The sequence below is a fragment of the Meles meles genome, chromosome 3 (assembly GCF_922984935.1).
Source record: "Meles meles chromosome 3, mMelMel3.1 paternal haplotype, whole genome shotgun sequence".
Classification (NCBI taxonomy): Eukaryota; Metazoa; Chordata; class Mammalia; order Carnivora; family Mustelidae; genus Meles; species Meles meles.
Window position 1 is genome coordinate 118,605,120 of NC_060068.1, and position 20,225 is coordinate 118,625,344.

At 38.1% G+C, this 20,225-nt stretch overlaps 1 protein-coding gene across 2 annotated transcripts in view; it reads left to right on the forward strand.

Moving 5' to 3' along the window:
* The window catches only part of UIMC1 (ubiquitin interaction motif containing 1), a 133,261-nt gene that overhangs the window by 81,249 nt on the left and 31,787 nt on the right, over positions 1 to 20,225 (forward strand). For both annotated transcript variants that reach the window (XM_045999404.1, XM_045999405.1), the window contains 3 exons: positions 1,606 to 1,682; positions 6,428 to 6,531; positions 11,898 to 12,051. In XM_045999404.1, the coding sequence (XP_045855360.1) occupies positions 1,606 to 1,682; positions 6,428 to 6,531; positions 11,898 to 12,051 (335 nt within the window). The remainder of the gene's footprint in view (positions 1 to 1,605; positions 1,683 to 6,427; positions 6,532 to 11,897; positions 12,052 to 20,225) is intronic.

Below are 20,225 nucleotides of genomic sequence, written 5' to 3' on the forward strand. Positions count from 1 at the left end.
CTCCCGCTGTTAAGATGGTTTTGGAAGTGGTTTTAACTGGAATAGGCCTTTTGCTTTTTCTAGGTCCCTCTGCTTTGTTGTGGTGAGCCTGTGCAGAGCAGATGTAAGTTTTAATAAATGATTATATGCTTTGTCACCAGGAGAGAGTTGGAATTGCAGGCAATGTGGTTTGACTTCAAATTGATTAGCCCATTTTATAAATGTCAGCAAATTGTTTTGTGATGGACCCTTTGAATAGAGCCCTAATGTTACATGCAGAGTAAACTGTGTCTGGCTTGGGTTTACAATAAATGTTATAAGATGTTTTATTTAGAAAGAGAAATCACTTGTGGTTTCCTATCAGAATTTAGTTATTTATCATGAATCAGTGATGGTTAGTCTCTCTTCTCTGTGGTTCTTGGTTGATGTGAGGTTTTATTTTTTAAGCATCCTCTTGCATACTTGATCAAACTAGTCATAAAGCTCCATGAAGCATGGAGGGGGGTAGCTCAGATGCTCAGATCTCTCAGCCGTGTGTTCCTGTGTCAGGAAGAGATTGCAGTCCATGAACAGGCAGGGTAAACTAAAAGGTTGGATGATGGGAGCGGTACATAATTATGTTACTCTCAGAAGAGCTATTTAACTTGTATGGGCAGGTTTTGCTGTAGGGCAATTTGGAATTGTATCTTTTTGTTGCTTGGAAAGCCACATCTTGAGATAAAGAGAAAATTTAACTGCAAGGTGAGGGAAAGTGAGTGTTGTCAAGAGAATCTCCATATTTTCTCTTAGGAGTTTATAAATCTCTAACCTTCAGAAGGCTGAGATGGAAGCTATGAAACACAATTGACATTCTTTTTTTTTTCCTCTCTCTCCACACTTGAGTGTGTGCACAGGGCGAGGGGCAGAGGGAAAGAATCTTTAAGCACAGACACCCCACTGAGCAGGGAGCCCAATGCAGGACTCAGTCCCACAACCTGTGTGAGATCATGACCTGAGCTGAAACCAAGAGTCAGATGTCTAACCTACTTAGCCACGTAGGTGCCCCCTGTTAACATTCTTTTTTTTTTTTTTTTAAAGATTTTATTTATTTATTTGACAGACAGAGATCACAAGGAGGCAGAGAGGCAGGCAGAGAGAGAGAGAGAGGGGAAGCAGGCTCCCTGCTGAGCAGAGAGCCCGATGCGGGGCTCGATCCCAGGACCCTGGGATCATGACCTGAGCCGAAGCAGAGGCTTTAACCCACTGAGCCACCCAGGCGCCCCCCCCTGTTGACATTCTTTTTTTTTTTTTTTTTTTTTTTTCCCTGTTGACATTCTTATATGGGAGTGGAATCTTCTAGGGTATTCACAGATGGTCCTTACCCTTCAACTTTCCTTTGTAAAGACTCAAAAAGGGGATTCTTTGGATTCAGTGCTTTCGCTGGAACCAGAGTTGTAAGCATGTTTATTTTCCCCATTTCCGGCCTAGAGTATTCACTACCAATTCCTTGCTTCCCTGTTGTGATTTTGTGGTTTTGGACAGCAGGTATCAGATTACCTGTGGCTTTGCAAATGACTCACCATTGCTTTTGTCCCTGTGTTCTGATTTATTATACTGGGATTCACTTGAGGTTTGGTTCTTTTTCAGCATTGCTGCTTTGACCAGTAAGAGGAGCTCAGTCCTTATGCCAGAGAGTTCTGCAGAGGAGATCACGGTGTGTCCTGGTAAGCAACCCACTGATCTTAGCTGAATTTCTGATCCCTAGCTATCTACTTTTTTGTGCCTATAAATTTTTCTGGCTTTTCCAACCCACTTTCCAGAGGTTTATGTGTGATTGATGTGTGTGTATCTCCTCCACATATATACATGTACACATAGATATACATACACACACACACACACTTTTTTAATGGACATTAGCTCTGATTCTCTGTCTTTTCTCAGATATTTTAGTTTTGAGATTAGTATGCTCTTTGTCTCCTCATTTGCTTACCAGCCTCCTCAGAGATGGCAGCAAAGCATCAGGAGTAGCAGTTAACTGTATGTTCAGAGGCAAGAGGACTCTGTCTTTTGGTTGATGGGTTCTCCAAATTGGGCTGTCCTCAAATACGCCTGTCATTAAACAGATTTTTCTAGTTTTACATTGCCATTCACTCCTTTATAGCAGAGGGAGTCTAGAAATTGAGTTCTGTGCACAGTTCTGTCATTCACTTATTTTTAATCTCAGATAAGGCATTTAACCTGGTTAAGTACCACACTTTGCCTTTTGTTAATTGTAGAGATGAAAAGACCTTGTGTTCCATACTTTAGGTATAAGAGACGCTCATTCCATGTTGCACATGAATAGATTTTGACATAAAAAATAATTTTTTGTTTTAATTACAAGCTTTTATTTATTAAAATTTAAAAAAATTTTTGCTAATGGGATTTTATTTATTCTAAGATTTATTTATTTGATAATAAAAATAAATATTAAAAAAATAAAAATAAATATTTTTTTTGATAAAAATAAAAAAAGTGGCTCAGTCATTAAGCGTCTGCCTTCGGCTCAGGTCTCCTGGGATCCAGCCCCGCATCAGGCTCCCTGCTTAGCAGGAAGCCTGCTTCTCCCTCTGCCACTCCCCCTGCTTGTGTTCCTGCTCTCGCTGTCTCTCTCTGTGTTTAATAAATAAGTAAATAAAAAGATTAATTTATTTGAGGGGGGAAGGGCGAGAGAAAGAACTTCAAGCAGACTCTGCTGAGTGTGGAACCCAATGAGGGGCTTGATATGGGGCTTGACTCTTCAGGGCTTAGTCCCACGACCCTGAGATCATGACCTGAGCCAAAATCAGACACTTAACTGAGCCGCGCAGATGCCCTCACAAAATAATTTTTTAAAAAGATTTTAGTATTTATTTGAGAGAAGGAGTGAGAGAGTACATGAACAGGGGTGGAGGATGGGGCAGAGAGAGGGAGAAGTGGACTCCTGGCTGGGCGGGGAGCCTGATGCAGGGCTGGATCCTAGGACCTTGAGATCATGATCTGAGCCAAAGGGAGACAGTTAACTGACAGAGCCACACCCAGGCACCATCACACAAAATAATTTAAAATAAACTAAGATACCCATAAACTAAGAAACCCATTATCTAAGGGAACGCTGGAGCTAAATCATTGTATAATATGAAGAATTATTTTGTGATATGAACCACTACTTTTTAAGGAATTTGTTTTAGCTTATATTTCCTTTTTTTGCTCTTCTTAAAAGTGAGGCCACTTGTTCAGTAACCTCATTCATATGAGATTAAGGGACTTCTATTAATGTTTAAACTCTTTGGGCAGTACGTATTGTACACATGTTACCATAAGTCATACCTAGTTTCCCTTGGGTCTCATATAACCTACCTATCAGGGTCAGAGAGATTCATAGTTTTCTTATTTTGGTTTCTTTCAATTTTTTTTCTAATGGAGACTTAAACTTAGTTTGCACATTATTTTAGGAAAGACCTATAAACATTTATAAACATTTGGCAGCATATCATAAAAAGCCTTTCTTTACTTACTTTTACGTTTACTTATGTTGCTTTCTATTAAAAGTGGGTTTCTATATTCATATAAAATATATTTGAAATAACTGATGATATCCATATCATTCAACTGATGATATCCTGATGATATCCATTAAGAGACCTCACTACCAAGTGATTTTGGCAGGAACACTCAGGAATTCTGTGCTATCTTTGTGAAAAGAAAACTTTACAACTCCCACAGCTGACCACCCCCCACCTCCGACCACCTGCCCATCTTGGATTGCTGACTTACGCCATCCTGTTAGGAAGTCACTCAGTTTGTTTAAGATGATGGCATGTGATGTTGCCCAGGGATTTTGCAGGAGGAACCTGTGAATACAATAATTTTGAAAGCCCTAGTTGATGAGAGAGGGAAAAGCAGGCCCTTCAGGACTGAGGTTAGATAACTTTCATGATCATGACTTGCTGTCATTAGCTTGCTAATTAAATTAGTCCAACTGTTTTTGACAAAAACCACTCCTAAATGAGATTGCAAAAGGTTTTCATAACATTACTGTTCCTTTTGCTGAGAAAGTATAACTACTTCTCCATGAAGCCAGACTCCTGAATCTCTTTGTAAATATAAAATTTAGAAGCTATGCCATCTAAAATTTTCCAGAAAACTTGAGTTTTCAGTGTGTTCTAAATAGATGAATTACAGATTGAGTGTAGTAGTCCATCTTCTCTATTTTGTTTTGTCTTACATTTCTGAAAGTTCCAGGGATTTGATACTCAAAATTATAACATCTTTTTTTACTCACTTTGTTGAAGAAACAGGATTATAGACTTATGCCCACCTTGTGTATGCTCCTAGTATTATTTATTTCTAAGGTGCTAATGTTCTCTTTTCTTTATAGTTGACTATTTGAGCTATTCACAGAAAGTTTAATTAAAGACTTTTTATTATTAAAGTAGTACAGACAATGAGTAGCTCTTATTTTCTAAGAGACTAAATGTCTTTTTTGGTTAATATCTCAGGGAAACTTGCCAAAAAAATTTTTTTTAATTGGTTTTATTAAATGATTCTTGAATTGGGCAGCATCTCCTGTAGCAAGTAGAGGGGTTCCTGACAAAGACAACTTTGAAGTTTATGCACTATAAGCCTTTTTCTGCCAAGGTGGTAAAATCTGTGTGTGTGAGCATGTATATTCATTTTTCAAAAAATAATAAGGTATGAAAATATAGTTAACACTAGAAATTTATTTAATCCCTCTTTGATGTTGAGAAGATACCTCAGTATCTTATATAGGTACTTTATTTGCCCAACATAGGCCATTCATTGTATTTGTGAGGCACATAAGTATCAGTAAGATGTGCAGTTTAGATAAGAAAGAATGTAACTGGGTATGAATTCTGAGATAAGTTTCTTTTCCAAAGAAGTTGTCCTTTGACATAGAGTTACTGTTCTTTTTTTTTTTCTTAAGATTCATTTATTTATTTTAGAGAGTGAGCACGAGTGGGAGGAGCAGAGGGAGAGGGAAGGAGAATGCCAAGCAGACTCTGCATGTGAGACTTGATCCCATGACTCTGAGATCACAACCTGAGCAGAAACCAGGAGTTGGTCTCTCAACCAACTGTGCCACCCAGGCGCCCTTGTTCTCCTATTATATTACATGATAGGTGGCTAGACCAGAAGTTGGCAGACTTTTTCTGTAAAAGACTAGGTAGATATATTAGGTTTTGTGGGCTAAATGACTCCGCTCTTACACTGAAACTACTCAGTGCTGCCATTTTAGCACAAAACAACCATAGAATACAGGGAAAAATGGGTGTGGCTGTGTTCCAATAATACTTTTATTTACAAAAACAGGAAGGTGGCTGGCTTTGGGTCATGAGCTATAGTTTGCTGACTCCTGAACTAGACTATGAAGGACACCATCTTACATCTTATTGCTTGTAGTCTGTATAGTGCCCGGAACTTGTTCATAAATATTTGTTGAGTTAATGTTGAATGAATAGATGCTGCCTAAAGAATGTATTAAAGAAAGGCATATCTTTGTTTAGAATGTATTTTCTATTTATTCTCCCAATTTTCTGTCTTCTGTAATCATCCCTTTAACTTTAGAACTAACATTGGCATGTTTTGTTTTCTGTAAAAATAAGTATGCTTTAAAACCCCAATTATGCTGAAAAGAAATCAGATGGATTAACTGGTGAACGGACAAATTGTGATACTTGCATACAGTGGAATACTACTACTCAGCAGTAAAAAAGAGTGAACTATTGATATGTAACAGCATGGTTGCTTTTCAAACACACACTAAATGAAAGAAGTCAGACACAAAAGATGGCACACTGTATGATTTCATTTATGTAATGTTGTAGAAAAGGGAAAACTCTAAGAAAGTAAAGTAGATTGGTCATTGCGAGGAGCCAAGCAGTGGGGAGTTCACTGCAAAGGGATACATAAGAATTTGGGAGGTGCTTAGAAATGCTTTATATATATATTTTTAAGGGGGGTTTGGGGGGTGTTGAGAGGAGGGACAGAGGGAGATAGAGAGAATCTTAAGCAGATTCCACACCCAGAACCCAGCTTGACACAGGGCTCCATCTCAGGACCCCGAGATTATGACCTCAGTTGAAATCAAGAGTCAGATGTCTAATTGACTGAGCAACCCAGACACCCCAGAAACGTTTTATATCTTGATTGCGATTATTATGTGGTTTAAATGATACCATATATGGGTATCTCTAAAAAAAAAAAGTTACCATGCATAGATTATATACATTTGCCCATACTGAAAATTGATGAATTGTTTTGTACATACATTATGCCTTAGTAAAGCTTTAAGGAGAATCAGACTAGGTCAGTATTACCACTGCAGTCAGTATTAATCACTATAAACTTTCGGGGGAATAGGTATTTGTTTTTTTAACTATGAAAATACAAAATGAAAATGACTTTTTAATTTTATAAATTACAGAGACACAGCTAAGTTCTCCTGAAACATTTGACTTGAAAAAAGAAGTCTCTCCAGGTAGCAGAGAGATCCTGGATGAAGTAAGAATAATAATGGCAGATAAGGAGGTGAATACTCTGTACAATTTTTCTTAGTGTTTTCTTTCTACTGATATTCCTCTCTCTGATACAACATTGATCTTGGCTGAAAAGATTTAGGTGACAAAAGATTGTAGTTTTGGAGATGATTATGTCAGAGATTATTACAGTTAAGTTCAGCTCAGCACTACAGTTAAGTTCGGTTGAGCACTGTTTCTAAAAATAGGAGTAGTTGCCATTTCTTGATTTCTTAATGTACTTTATTATTTCTGTTACAGATGGGGGAAACAGAGGCTTAGAATGTTTGTCATTCACTCATACTCAAAATGCTAATAATTTGAACATGGATCCATCTCCGAAGTCTGGGATATTTTCTGTTAGATTACTGATAAGTAACAGAAATGAACAATCTTGGAAAAAGTCACTATATTTATATTATACATAACTTTCAGCTCTAATTTCTGCATGGTATCGGAAATGCAATCAGGATAGCAGCAGGAAAAAATAAGTGGATTTTTATTGGCTTTTTTACCTTTCCAGTTTCACATATCTGCCATCATCCATAAAGATAGTTGTTAAAGTTCATACCTCTGATTGAGATTCTCAGTATATATTTATCATATTGAGCCTTACACAATAGTTTACCAAGAATTTTAAAAAAGAATTCAGAATCTTTAAAATTTCTTGTTCCGAAAAGCAGCCTGAGAATTAAATTTTTCTGTGGAAATAAATATTTTGGTTACATTTGTGTATGTTATCTTACCCTGAGCATTTAAAAATAGAGGTTTCTTTCTCTTATTCCTTTTTATACTCTAGGTTTTTTGAAAACAGTTTTACAGTAAAAGGTAGATCCCTTGCCCAGTCTCTGCATTGCAGGTAGCTGGGTAGAAATTCTGTTTTCATGAATCATGCACACTGCTTGGTTCCTTGGAACCTGATCTGTCACAACTGACAGACCAAGATTCTCTGATGCCAGTGATGGTAGGGAAGATGGTGACACTCCCTGCAACAGTGACTGAGGACATAATCTGCTAGATAATGTTAAAATGGCTTCCAGGGAGGGACCAGAAACTTCTAAATGTGGATAGGGAACAGATTGTTAATAACATAGTCATCTTAACTACAGAAGAACCCTACAATCCTTTTGTTAATGAAGGCTGATTTCTTATCCATCCATGACTGCAAAGGAGACTGTTCTTTGTTTGGGGCAAAGAGTATGAACCCTATTTAGAATTTATAGTGTATATGTCTACACCACTACACATCAAAGGGATGGAATTATATGGCCTTTCTCACATTGAATGTCCTCTTTTCATTGTTGCTGTTTGCTGGTATCTGTGGATGTCTGTAAATAGTCTTAGAATTCTGTTTCCATTAAAAGATGTTAGAGATACTATAGTTTTTAAGTCATTGAGTAATCACCACTTACTTTGTTACACGTCACTTATTAGAAAGGTAGAATCTGAATATTTTATGAGCACAAAGATAGTATCATAGTGGGTATGGACTCTTGCTCTTGGAGTCTGTGTATAAGGTCATTTGTCCTAAAATTTCTTGTTTATCGGAAGGTGGTATGGTGTAGTGCAAGGAGCTTGAGCATTGGAATTAGAAGAATCCCAACCCTATCACTTAATTTTGTGACCTTGGGCAAATTAATTGTTTTATTCATTTCATATATTTGTAAGATATTATAGTTTATGTACTGTATGCCAGTTGTTCATTTTAGACTCTTGAGGTATAAAGATCAACAACAACAACAAAACAGTGCCTGCCCTCAGAGGGTCCTGATAAGGGAGGAGACAGACACATAGATAATTATACTGTGTCTGACAAATATAATGACAGAGAGATGCCCAGGGCATTAGGGAAGCATAGAAGAGGAATGTTTTTCTTAATTTCAGTTCTTCATTTGTAAAATGGAGACAAAAAGTAATCTATTTTACTGAGTTGCTTTGAAGATTAAATTAGAAAATATGAAATGCATAGCAAAGATTTGGCACAAGAGGAAGTATGCATGTGGAACCAGTTATTATTTTACTGCTTTGTAATACATTGTGGCTGTTCAGTGATATTAGCTTACGAATGACAGAGAATTGCTCAACAGTATTTGAGTTATTTGGAATAGCATGGCAGAACTGTAATCCTTCTTGATTTGATTTCCTGCAGTGGTCAGATTCCTTTGAAAATAATATTTTCTGACTATCTTGCCTGAGATAATCCCTTGGTTGGAGATATTCTTTTTTTTAGAAAATTGAAGTTATTCAGAATCAAACAGTTGGTTTAGCCAGTGGTTTTTAAGTAAACTGTGTTGAGTCTTATGGAAAGAGGGGAAAGATCTAAAGAGCTTTCTAATTTCTAAGCTGCACATAAACTGGGTGGGGGAAGGGTCAGGACTGGTGCTTTGTAGGACATAACTTTTATTTTCACCCAGTTCATTTATTGAGGTGAGGTTTCTTTTGAGGCCAGAAGGTAAGGACCAACCTCTAAGAGATCAAGATTCAGTGTCCAAGTATCTCTTTTGAGAAATGACTATATAATATTTTAAAAGAAGTAGAAGCAGCTCTTCAGAGACTGAATCCCTGACTGCACAGTCCTAATAAAAGCTGCTTCGCTATATTTTTTCCTCTTAAAGTCCCTCTATTGTAGTTAATATTTAAATAGAACTTTTAAATGATGCTGAAAAAAATCTTACTTTATGTAAAAACGTTCAGAACCTCTGAGTTGTCTATGAATGTGATTGGAAGTGGTCTTGTATTCACAATAAGACAATAATAGACTACTCCCTTTTGAATACATTAATAGTTGAAGGTACATTCCGTGCATTTTATAGAGCTGGTGATGAATACAAAGGAGTATAGTGTTGGGTGTGAGCACCAGTAACATTCACATCATAGAACATTTCTGTGCTTAGCAAACTTTAGAATGCCAAGTAACTGCTCAGTTGCCATTAACTTTCAGTAACTCAAGACTACTTGCAAATTTTAGGGTATATTGATTTTTCTCCCCTCTGTTCAAATGGCTTTGCATGCCCAAGACAGTTTTGCCTTATAAGATTTATGAACAGAAGAACTGGGGTCTGTGAGAAGCTGAGTGACTAAGCTTGGAATAAATAACACCTAGAACTTCCAGACACACTTGGCTCTCTCCACCTTCTAGAGAAGGATAATAGAATCAGATAGTCTCCCAATATTTGGCAGGGTCAGCAACAAAGTAGAGAGGATACTTTTTTTGCTTTTGCCACAATTTGGTAAAATAGAAGTACTGAAGTTTTGATACTGCAGAATCTTGGATTCGAGTCTAGATTGTATACTTACTAACTTTGTGATCAGCAGGTTACTTTACCTTTTAAACAAACATCAATTTCCTCTTCTGTAATACTTGATCTAGTGATCCCTCTGCCAGTTGGATTGTTGTGAGTGATGGGTATGGAAAATGCTTGGCTAATCCTGATATGGAAAATGAACTCAAGCACTGTTAGTTCCTATTTCATCTTTCTTCTTTTCACCTTTCAGAATATGTCTTTTTAAGTAAAAGGCAGGTGGGTTGAAAACGACAGTTTCTGGCAGTTGTAGAAACTGTTTGACTTGGTATTTAGATGGCCTGTTTCCCTCTGTTGGATCACATTCACAAGCAGTAGATTTTAGGGATGGCCTAAACCAAAAAAAACCAAAAACCAAAAACAAAAAACAAAAAAAACAAAAACCCTCCAGTTTGCCTCAGAGCTCAAATTATCTACCCATTGCAGTTTTGGTCTTGTTTTGATCTTGTACCAGAAGAGGGTTTATTTTTTTCCCCGTAGTAAGGCATAATAACAGCCCAGGTGTTCTTTGCACTTAAATGGAAGCAGTGGCTATGCAGGACAGTTTCACATTGATTGGTTAGGACATGCTGTCCTTTGAAGCAAGTGTTAGGCAGTAGTGCTGCAGTGCTCACGCATACTGTTGAATTAATCACTGCAGAGTTCTTGGCTCTGGCCTGTAAAGGTAAAATAAAACGCCTCTCAGACACTGGGAACTGTAGGAAAAATGGTGATTATAAAACACTGAGAGGAATAAGAGAAGGTGTAAGAATGGCTTCTGCAGAAATATCTTAAGGTCTTTTGAGTCTGCTTAAATAGTTGGGTCTTAGTTCTGTTCTGTTTCCTCTTTTAATCCAAAAGTCACAGATAAAACAGAAGAGGTGGTATATCTTACTGGTCTAAGCTGAGGTCTAGATCTTAAATTTTAGTTGTGCTACTATTGCTTAGAACTCTTTTGATTCCTAATTCCTTATGTCTGAAATCACTTGGAATGCTCACAGTTCTTTTATGAGATTGAAAAAGTTTCTTTGAGATGCTGTTGATACGTAGATTGTTTGAAACACAGCAGACACAACATACTGTTTTTGTTTTTTTTTTTTTTGGATGGAGAGAGAGATCACAAGTAGGCAGAGAGGCGGGTGGGGCGGGGGGAAGAGGACTCCCTGCTGAGCAGAGAGCCTGATGCGGGGCTTGATCCCAGGACCCTGAGATCGTGACCTGAGCTGAAGGCAAGAGGCTTAGCCCACTGAACCACCCAGGTGCCCTGCTGACCTAAGATCTTGATAGAGAGGAATGCCTTCAGGTTTTGGAGCTAAATAGTCCTTGATTTGAATTTCAGCTCTGCTTCCTATTTGTTATATAACTTTGGGCAAGTTGCTTTACTGTTTTGGGCAATACTTTCTTTTTTTTTTAAGATTTTATTTATTTGACAGACAGAGATCACAAGTAGACAGAGGCAGGCAGAGGGAGAGAGGAGGAAGCAGGCTCCCTGCCGAGCAGAGAGCCCGATGCGGGGCTTGATCCCAGCACCCTGGGGATCATGACCTGAGCCGAAGGCAGAGGCTTTAACCCACTGAGCCACCCAGGCGCCCAGGCAATACTTTCTTCATGTGTAGGAAAGGTTATTTTAATACTTTGTAAGATTACTATGAGGATTAAATGAGTATTACATGCAGAGTGTTTAGCATATAGTATGCAAGTTCTGAATAACTATTAAGTATATTAGTGTTTCTCCCAATCTTCAGATCTGAATTTGGCAAACTGATATTTTCTTTTTCTTGCGAGAGGGAGAGAGAGAGAGAGAGCATGCAGTGGGGGTGGATGAGGGCTGGGCAGAGCAGGGCAGAGAGAGAGAGAATCTTAAGCAGGCTCCATGCCCAGCGTGGAGCCTGATATGGGGCTCAATGTCACCACCCTGAGATCATGACCTGAGCTGAAATCAGGAGTCGGAGGCTTAAGCTACTGAGCCACCCAGGTGCCTCAGTATTGTCTCTTTGAAAGTAAATGAAATATGGGATGGAATCTCTTGCAGTTCTTTGAGGGAAAAGGTATTTTATAAAGTAAAGGTATTACAGTTGCCATTTATTATTTTCTTCAGGTTGGTAACAGGGGAAATGCTGAGAAGGAAGTACCTATTTCTACAGTCTCATCCAGTACCCAAGTCTCCTGCCCGCTATGTGACCAAGGCTTCCCACCCACAAAGATTGAACGACATGCCATGTACTGCAATGGGCTGATAGGGCAAGACACAGGTAAAACTTATCAGGATTTATCAAACTCTTTTCTTTGCATGGTAGTTTTGTAATCCTGTACAGTATAGTACAGGAAAAACGGATCACTCTTCCTCAAAGTTAAAGTTGTTGGGTTTGTTTTTCTTTCTCCTATCTACTTAATTCTCCATACTTTTCATGTGCTTTGGCAGGTATGCTATTTTGTTGCACATACTCACGAGAAAGGGAAGGGAAAAATCTTTCATTTTTTAATGTTTCAACTTGTTCTTTGGTATATGTATGCCAAAAATTAGTGCAATGCTGTCAACCTTGCGTTTCATCTTATATATTCAGATATTGAGACTCCTTATGAAACTTGAGGAAATAAGTTCTAGAGTTGCCCATTTTTTTCAAAATTAAAGTATAGTTGACATATAGTGTTAGAAGAGTTACCCATTTTTTATTCAAGATAAGTCCCTTGTGGGGTTTTATGTGTAAAAGTTCTGTGTTAAGACTGTAGCTAAGAAACATCCCTAATTTCAGTTCATGTCCTGTAACCTCTGCTGCGTCAGCCTGGACTATTGGTTACTTTTTGAAGAGAACGTGAAAAATCTTGATTTTGGTGCAGTGTGAGTTACTGACCAAGAGAATCTGCTTGTTCATCACATCCTGTGAATTACCACTCCTAATCTCGCCTTTCTGTATATTTCTAAATATAATAGTATCAGCTCAGCTCTCTGTGGTCCAGCGTGTTGAATATAACCATACCTTAGATGATCGCAAGTGTTGCATGTCTCAGTCCTGTTTTATTCCCATAACTTAGAAGTATTTAATCTGAGGGGCGCCTGAGTGGCTCAGTGGGTTAAGCCGCTGAGGTCATGATCTCAGGTTCAGGTCATGATCTCGGGGTCCTGGGATTGAGTCCCCCATCGGGCTCTCTCCTCAGCAGGGACCCTGCTTCCCTCTCTCTCTTTCTCTCTCTCTGTGCCTGCCTCTCTATCTACTTGTGATCTCTCTCTGTCAAATAAATAAATAAAATCTTTTAAAAAAAAAAAAAAGTATTTAGTCGGAAATTGTATAATTGTGAGGTATTTTATAGGTTAAATTTCTGGGAAAAGGGGCGCCTGGGTGGCTCAGTTAAGAGGTTAAAGCCTCTGCCTTTGGCTAAGGTCATGATCTTAGGGTCCTGGGATCAAGCCCCGCTTTGGGCTCTCTGCTCAGCAGGGAGCCTGCTTCTCCCCTTCTCTCTGCCTGCCGCTCTGCCTACTTGTGATATCTGTCAGATAAATAAATAAAATCTTAAAAAAAAAAAAAAAAGATTTCCAGGAAAAAAGGCACATGGTATTTAATTTTTCTGAAGTAATATTCTTTTTATTATATAAGGTACTACCTAAGCTTATAATTTAAATAAATTTGATTTTTTTGATTATAAAGTAACCATGTTCATTGTAATAATTGCTTTTATTTATTGAACACTTAAAATGAGTCAGATACTACTTACATAAATGGGATCATATTCAGTATACACACACACACACACACTCAGTATATATATTATTCTACAACTTGTTTTTTTTAAAATTTAGCAGTAAATTTAGATCATTCCATGGACAGATATATTTTTTACATAATTGAGATCTTGCTATCTATAAAATTTTGTATTTTGTTTTTTCTACTAATAGCATAAAATTTCTCCCATGTCACTAAAGTATGTGTAAAAATATTTTTAATGCTTATGTAATATTCTTTAATCTGAATTGCCTCCACTTACTTAGCTGTTGTGTATTTAGCATGTTTCAGCTTGCCACATTATACTTATATATCATTGAGCCTTTTGTGCCTAAAGTTGTTATATTTTGTGGTTATTTCCTAAGGATATAATGTGATACTAGTTTAGGTGATAGTAAAAAAGATGGGTTCTGGAATCTAGTCAGTTTGAGGTTAAATCCCATCTTTGTCACTTACCAGTGTGTGATTTTGTGCTAGTTTTCTAGCTTCCCGTTATGCAACTGGCCAGTTAATAGTAAGGACTTTATTTGATTTTTGTGAGGTTAAATGGGATATTTTAAGGAAAGTGCATAGCACTGTGCCTAGCACAGAGTAAATACTTAAGGACTTTTAGCTGCTGTTACTGTTCCCCGTAGTAGAATTACTGGGTTAGAGATTTTGTCATCATTTTTAAGCATCATTTTAATAGCATGGTTATCTTTTAAATACAGTGAAAGTTGAAGGCCTAAATCTGGCCTTTATCTCTTTTTAGTAGAAGAACACTGAAGGACTAGGGTTCTCGATGTAATTTTAACTTGATATAGCTCTTCAGGTCTGATTTTTTTTTTTTAGCAGAGAGTTCCAGTGACTGAAAGAATTCTGGGGATGGACATTTGGTGACCAGAGAAGGAAGAAACTATCTTGCCTATCTCACCATGCTTACCCAACTGGTATTAGTTATGAGTCAACAACCTACTCAGCATTGAGATCCAAAAATAAATGAATTTGAGAAGCTGAATGTACCTTGAGCTCTAGGAATGATAACCTTCTTCTGGTCAGGGTTATTAGTTAAGGGGTAGTATAAAGTGGTTCCTACTGACACCTCTGAGACTGAACTCTCATAGTTTGTGATTAAACAGCAGGTTTTGGTATTGATTACTGTCCAAAGACATCTTTAAGCTATATAATACTTGTCTTTTAGCCTGTTTTTCCTTACTAGGATGTGATGGGGCAACTCACAGCCCCTAATACTTGCTGTTGAAATTGATTCAGATTTGTTTCTGAGTAGTCTGAAACCAAATGCAGACTTATACCACCAGAGCCAGGTTTTCTCATTGAACTTATTGAGAAGCTGAGACCATCAGGTGGGCAAAGGAGACTTGAGATTTGCACTGTCATTCGTTTAGGGAAAGCCTTTCAGATTCTTTTTATTCCACTGAAACAAGGGTCAGTGACCCTGTCTAATGCTGCTCAATGGGATTTACACTCTGGTTGTGAGGACTCTTTCAAATATAGATATATGTATGTATGTTTTCTGATAGACTTGGAAGCCTGTATATTCTCAGCACTGTATGTCTTATAGCTCTGATCCAGATGTCTCAAACCTCCATGCAAAGATGTCTACTGTGTCCTGAATGACAGTAACACTTTATAATTTTTTTTAAGATTTATTTATTTATTTTAGAGAGCAGGTGCTCACCTGAGGTTGGTGGGAGGGGCAGAGGGAGAGCATACTCTGCAATGAGCTCAGAGCCCAACTCAGGGCTTGATCCCATGACCCATGAGATCACGACCTGAGCTGAAACCAAGAATTGGACACCCAACTGACTAATCTCCCAGGTGCCCCAAAACTTTCATTTTCATAGGGAGATATGTTTTAAAAATTCATTCAGGAGAATACTATAAATTTCAACACCAACTTGTCTACCTAGAATGAGAAATTTGATTCCTTTCTATCACGTATTGCCTTGCTCCTCAACATTAGTTCATCCAAATACTTACGGAACATTTTTCTTTTCTTAATGGTGATAGAACTTATGTGGGTTACTAAAGAAGTTTAAGACAATTTCTGCCATTAAGGAGCTTGCAGTCTCATTGGGGAAATAAGCAGTAACCTAAGAAATTAATTAACAAGATGACACAAAGTCAATGATATTGTACTCAAATGAATGATTCTGTCAGTAAGTTCAATAGGAAAAAGGAGAGCTGCAGTGAATAAGGGTGATGTCTCTGAGAGGATGGGTTTAGCCTGGGCTGGGAAGGCTGGATAGGTTTGGATAAATCCATGGCAAAGTAGGGGGCCCTTTCTCCTCGTATAGGTTAGATAAGATAGGAAGCAAGGGAAACAGCCACTAAACAACAGCTTCCACTTAATCTTCCTAGTAGTGTTGACTTGCTAACCTAAAATAACTCTCTATGACCCTGTAAGAGAATTTGGAGCAGGGAGTCCCCGTTGGAACTGTCCCACTCTTTGCTTATTCCTGTGTCCTAGGAACAGAGTTTGGGGCTTTGGTGGGGTGGGGAAGTAGAGGAATTATGTAAAGCACCTCCTAGTGTGCCATGTGCCTGCCATATTGTAGGTCCTCAATAAGTTTGCTGTATTTTTTTTTTTTTCACCAGCTTTCCTCCCTGTCTTCCTTGCCAGAGATAGTAGTGATTGTTCTGATTCCTCTTTATGACTGGAATCAGAGGCCAAGCCCTCAACTTAGTTTTTGGTAAAAGGGAGCCTCTCCTGCCATGGAAAGGAAAGAGTTATTCTTGAAAACATGTAAACCAGACTGAGAGACTGTTAGCCCAAATGCCTAAAGGGGAATAAGAGAGAGGACTTACCTCCCGGAGTTAGGTGTCCAGCTTTCCCTTCCTTCCTGTTTTCACCCAAATCTGATCCTAGACATGCTTGATTTGGCTGTGTAAAAGAAATAGTAATTAGAGTCATTTACATGAAGTGTCTACCATTTATGCCTAGTTACCATGCAGCACAATAACAATTATGCATATCATTAAATATGTGTCTGATTAACTTTGCTGTAAGTTTTATTTGATTATAATACTACACTCTGGGTAAGTTGGCTCAGTCTGCTCAGTTTGTTGCTCAATGACATGGCTATCCACAAGGATGGAAAATTAGAGGGAGTGAGTGTTCTTTAAATGTCTTGTTTGAGGGGAGAGGATTTGCTAAATTAATCTAGACTAGGACAAAGGCAGGTTGCCTTTGTATCTGCTTTCTGGAAAATGTATTTGAGACCATTTTTATTTAAACATTTACGAAAACTGAAGCTCTTCATTTACTCATTCAGTAATTAATAAATAATTGCTCTATACCAAGTACTATGAACAGACTATACAAAGCTCCTGTTCTCATGGAGTTTATATTCTAGCAGTGGGGTATTGACAATAAATAAATTAGCATATGGTATGTATGTTATATTAATATTAATTAACATAAATAAACATATAGTATATTAAGTGGTGATAAGTATTTTGGAGAAGAAAAGAAAGCAGAGGACGAGGAGGTTAGGGAGTACTGAAGTCAAGAGGTAGCAATTTAGAATAGGTGGTCAGGGAAGGTCCCATTGAGAAGGTGACATATGAGCAGAGACCTAAAGGAAGTGAGGGATTTCAAGGTGGAGGGGAGAGTGGTTACAGGTAGAGGGAACAGTAAGTGCAAAGACCTTTGGTTGTGAACAGCCTTGGTGTATATGAGGAATGACAAAGAAGCCTGTGTGGCTGGAGTGAAGTAAGTGAGGGAAAGATAAACAGTGAGATTAGAGAGGTGATTGGGGAGGGGACACGTGGACAGATTGGATAGGGTTCTTAGGCCATAGTAAAAATTTTAACTTTTACCCTGAGCAAAGGGCAACGGGTCGGGGAGAACCATTGGAGGGATTTGAGCAAAGAATGAATTAATATTGGAGCAAAGGATCACTCTGCTGTATGTATAGATTGTGGGGGCAGGGGAGAAGAATGGAGGCTGGGAGAACATCCAACATTTTATTTTTGGCAGTATGATAAAATGGGAGAAACATGGGCTTTGGAACTAGACAGATCTGAATTTAAATTTCAGCTGTAATACTTGTCAGCTGGATAATATTTGACAAATGACCTTACCTTTTTGAGGATCAGATGCCTTGTTTGTAAAATTAGATTGACTCATTAAGATTATCATGAGAATCAGAGACATTTTAGGGGCACCTGGGTGGCTCAGTCAGTTAAGTGTCTGCCTTCAGCTTAGGTCATGATCCAGGAGTCCCAGGATTGAGCCCTGTACTGGGCTCCTTGATCAGAGAGGAGTCTGTTTCTCACTCTCTCTCCGCTCCCCCCCACCCCGTGCTCTCTCTCTCTCTCACTCTCCCTCTCAAATAAATAAATAAAATATTTTTTTAAAAAAAATCAGAGACACTTTATAAAGTACCTAGCCCTGTGCCTAGCATGCAGTAAATGTTTAATAAATGGTAGCTGCTGTTATTATTGAATATTATTCCTGCCTGTGTAGTCTTTCTGAAGTCTGTGTTTGTGTGCCAATACGTAAAGAATAAGCCATCAGCCAGGTAGAGCTAAGGGCAAGATGAAAGGCAAGGAAGTGGTAAGGTGGTAAGAATAATAAGCTAGTGAGAAATAGATTGTAGAAGAGGTAGGGGAGCTGAGGGCATTAGCTGTGTACACTTTGAGCCTAGATACAGGGGTGTGGCTTAGAGTCAGGATACTGTTAAGAGTAGATATTCTCTTCATGGATATCTCCTGGAAAAGTAATAATGGGTAAGTGGGTGGATGGAGGTGTGAGAGTCCTTGCTGTAGATAGACTTGCCTGACAGCTAATAGAGGACTGAGGCCTAGAATAGGCTTGACTTGGGTGACAAAGCAAAAATCATAAAACCTGAACATCTCTAATGAAAAAAATTTTTTAATTAGACAAAGTTTGACTATTTCTGTTTTATATACGTGAATTTATCTACCTGACTCTAGTTTGTGTCCCCACTTAGTCTTCTCACTTGTGTTAATATGGCTTTTGTTGTACCAAGGAGGTTAGATTAACTATATTCCTATTGACACCTAACTATTGAGGTGTTAACAATTGGGAAATAGCATAGGTTTAGTAAAAATAACATGGATTTTGGAGACAGAGGCCTGTGGGGAGATACACAAATCCAAGCATACTGAGATTATAGCGCAGTTGGGCAGAAAAGGCATGCACACGAATAACTGTAGCACAAGGTTAGAATTACTAATGGACATACAGTCTCTGAGGAAATGTGATTAGAGATTAAGATAGAAGGGCATTCATGTAAAAGGCAAAATCACATAAAAAATATGAACAGTATACGGGAAAGAACAAGTGATTCAGTGTGGTTGTAGTATGGGCAGTATGAAAGAAAATAGTAGGCAATTGTAGAATGACAAATTAACTTGAAATATGTTGGTTAATATAGGGTAGAATTTTTTTCAACTGTAAATGAATTTTTTATGTTTACTTCACTATGGTATATAGGACTCTTTGGGATGTAAGTGTTAAAAATATAATTCAAGTAATCTTTAAGCAAAAAACAAGTTAGTTTGTATGGTAAATTGGGAAGGCTGGTGTAGGTTTCAGACAGAGCTCGATCTAAGGTCTCAGATGATGTCTCTCCATCTCCTGATTCTGCTTGTCTGTATTCAATAGATAGGTCTTTTCAAGGATGAACAAGATGTATGCCTGCAGCTGTAGACTTTTAGCCTTTAATGGAAAGAAGGAGTGCTTTCTCCTGAAACTATAAGTCATTCTAGAGAAAGACTTTTGATTAGGCTTTATTTGATTTAAGTGTCCATCCGTGGTCTAGTCACTGTAACCAAGTAGATGGGTATGCATTGTTTATAAGTCAGAACGAGTAACAGAAAACCCTGTTGATATCTGTGACAGAATTCTATAAATCACAGTAACAGAAAACACCATTAACAATGGGTTTATATATATATATAAAATATATAGGGTTTCTTTTTCTCACGTAACAAGGTATCTAAAATGAGGCAGTAGCTCAGCAATGTTAATGAGAATTTAGGCTTTTCTCTTTGGGCTCTACAACGCTTGACTTGTAGTTTCTTTTTTTTTTTTTTTTTTTTTTTTTTTTTTTTTTTTTTTTAAGATTTTATTTATTTATTATTTCACAGAGAGAGAGATCACAAGTAGGCAGAGAGGCAGGCAGAGAGAGAGAGGAGGAAGCAGGCTCCCCGCGGAGCAGAGAGCCCGATGCGGGGCTCGATCCCAGGACCCTGAGATCATGACCTGAGCCGAAGGCAGCGGCTTAATCCACTGAGCCACCCAGGCGCCCCGACTTGTAGTTTCTTGAGTCATGGTTTCTAGGTGGCTTTTATTATTTTTAAAAAAATGTAATTCGTTAAAAAAAAATGTAATTCGTTGAATTGCAGGTATGAAGAGCTTATTTTTTTTTAAGGTTTTATTTATTTGTCGGATAGAATACACACAAGCAGGCAGAGTGGCAGGCAGAGACAGCGAGAGAAGCAGGCTCCCTGCCAAGCAAGGAGCCTGATGCGGAACTCGATCCCAGGACCCTGGGATCATGACCTGAGCCAAAGGCAGCGGCTTAACCAACTGAGCCATCCAGGTGTCCCAAGGTGGCTTTTTTTTTTTTTTTTTTTAAATCTTTAGACCTCACATTTGTGTTCCAATCAGGAAGGAGGGGTCAAAGGGACAAGGCTGTAGATTCTGACTATTGTGGTCTAATACTTCTATATTT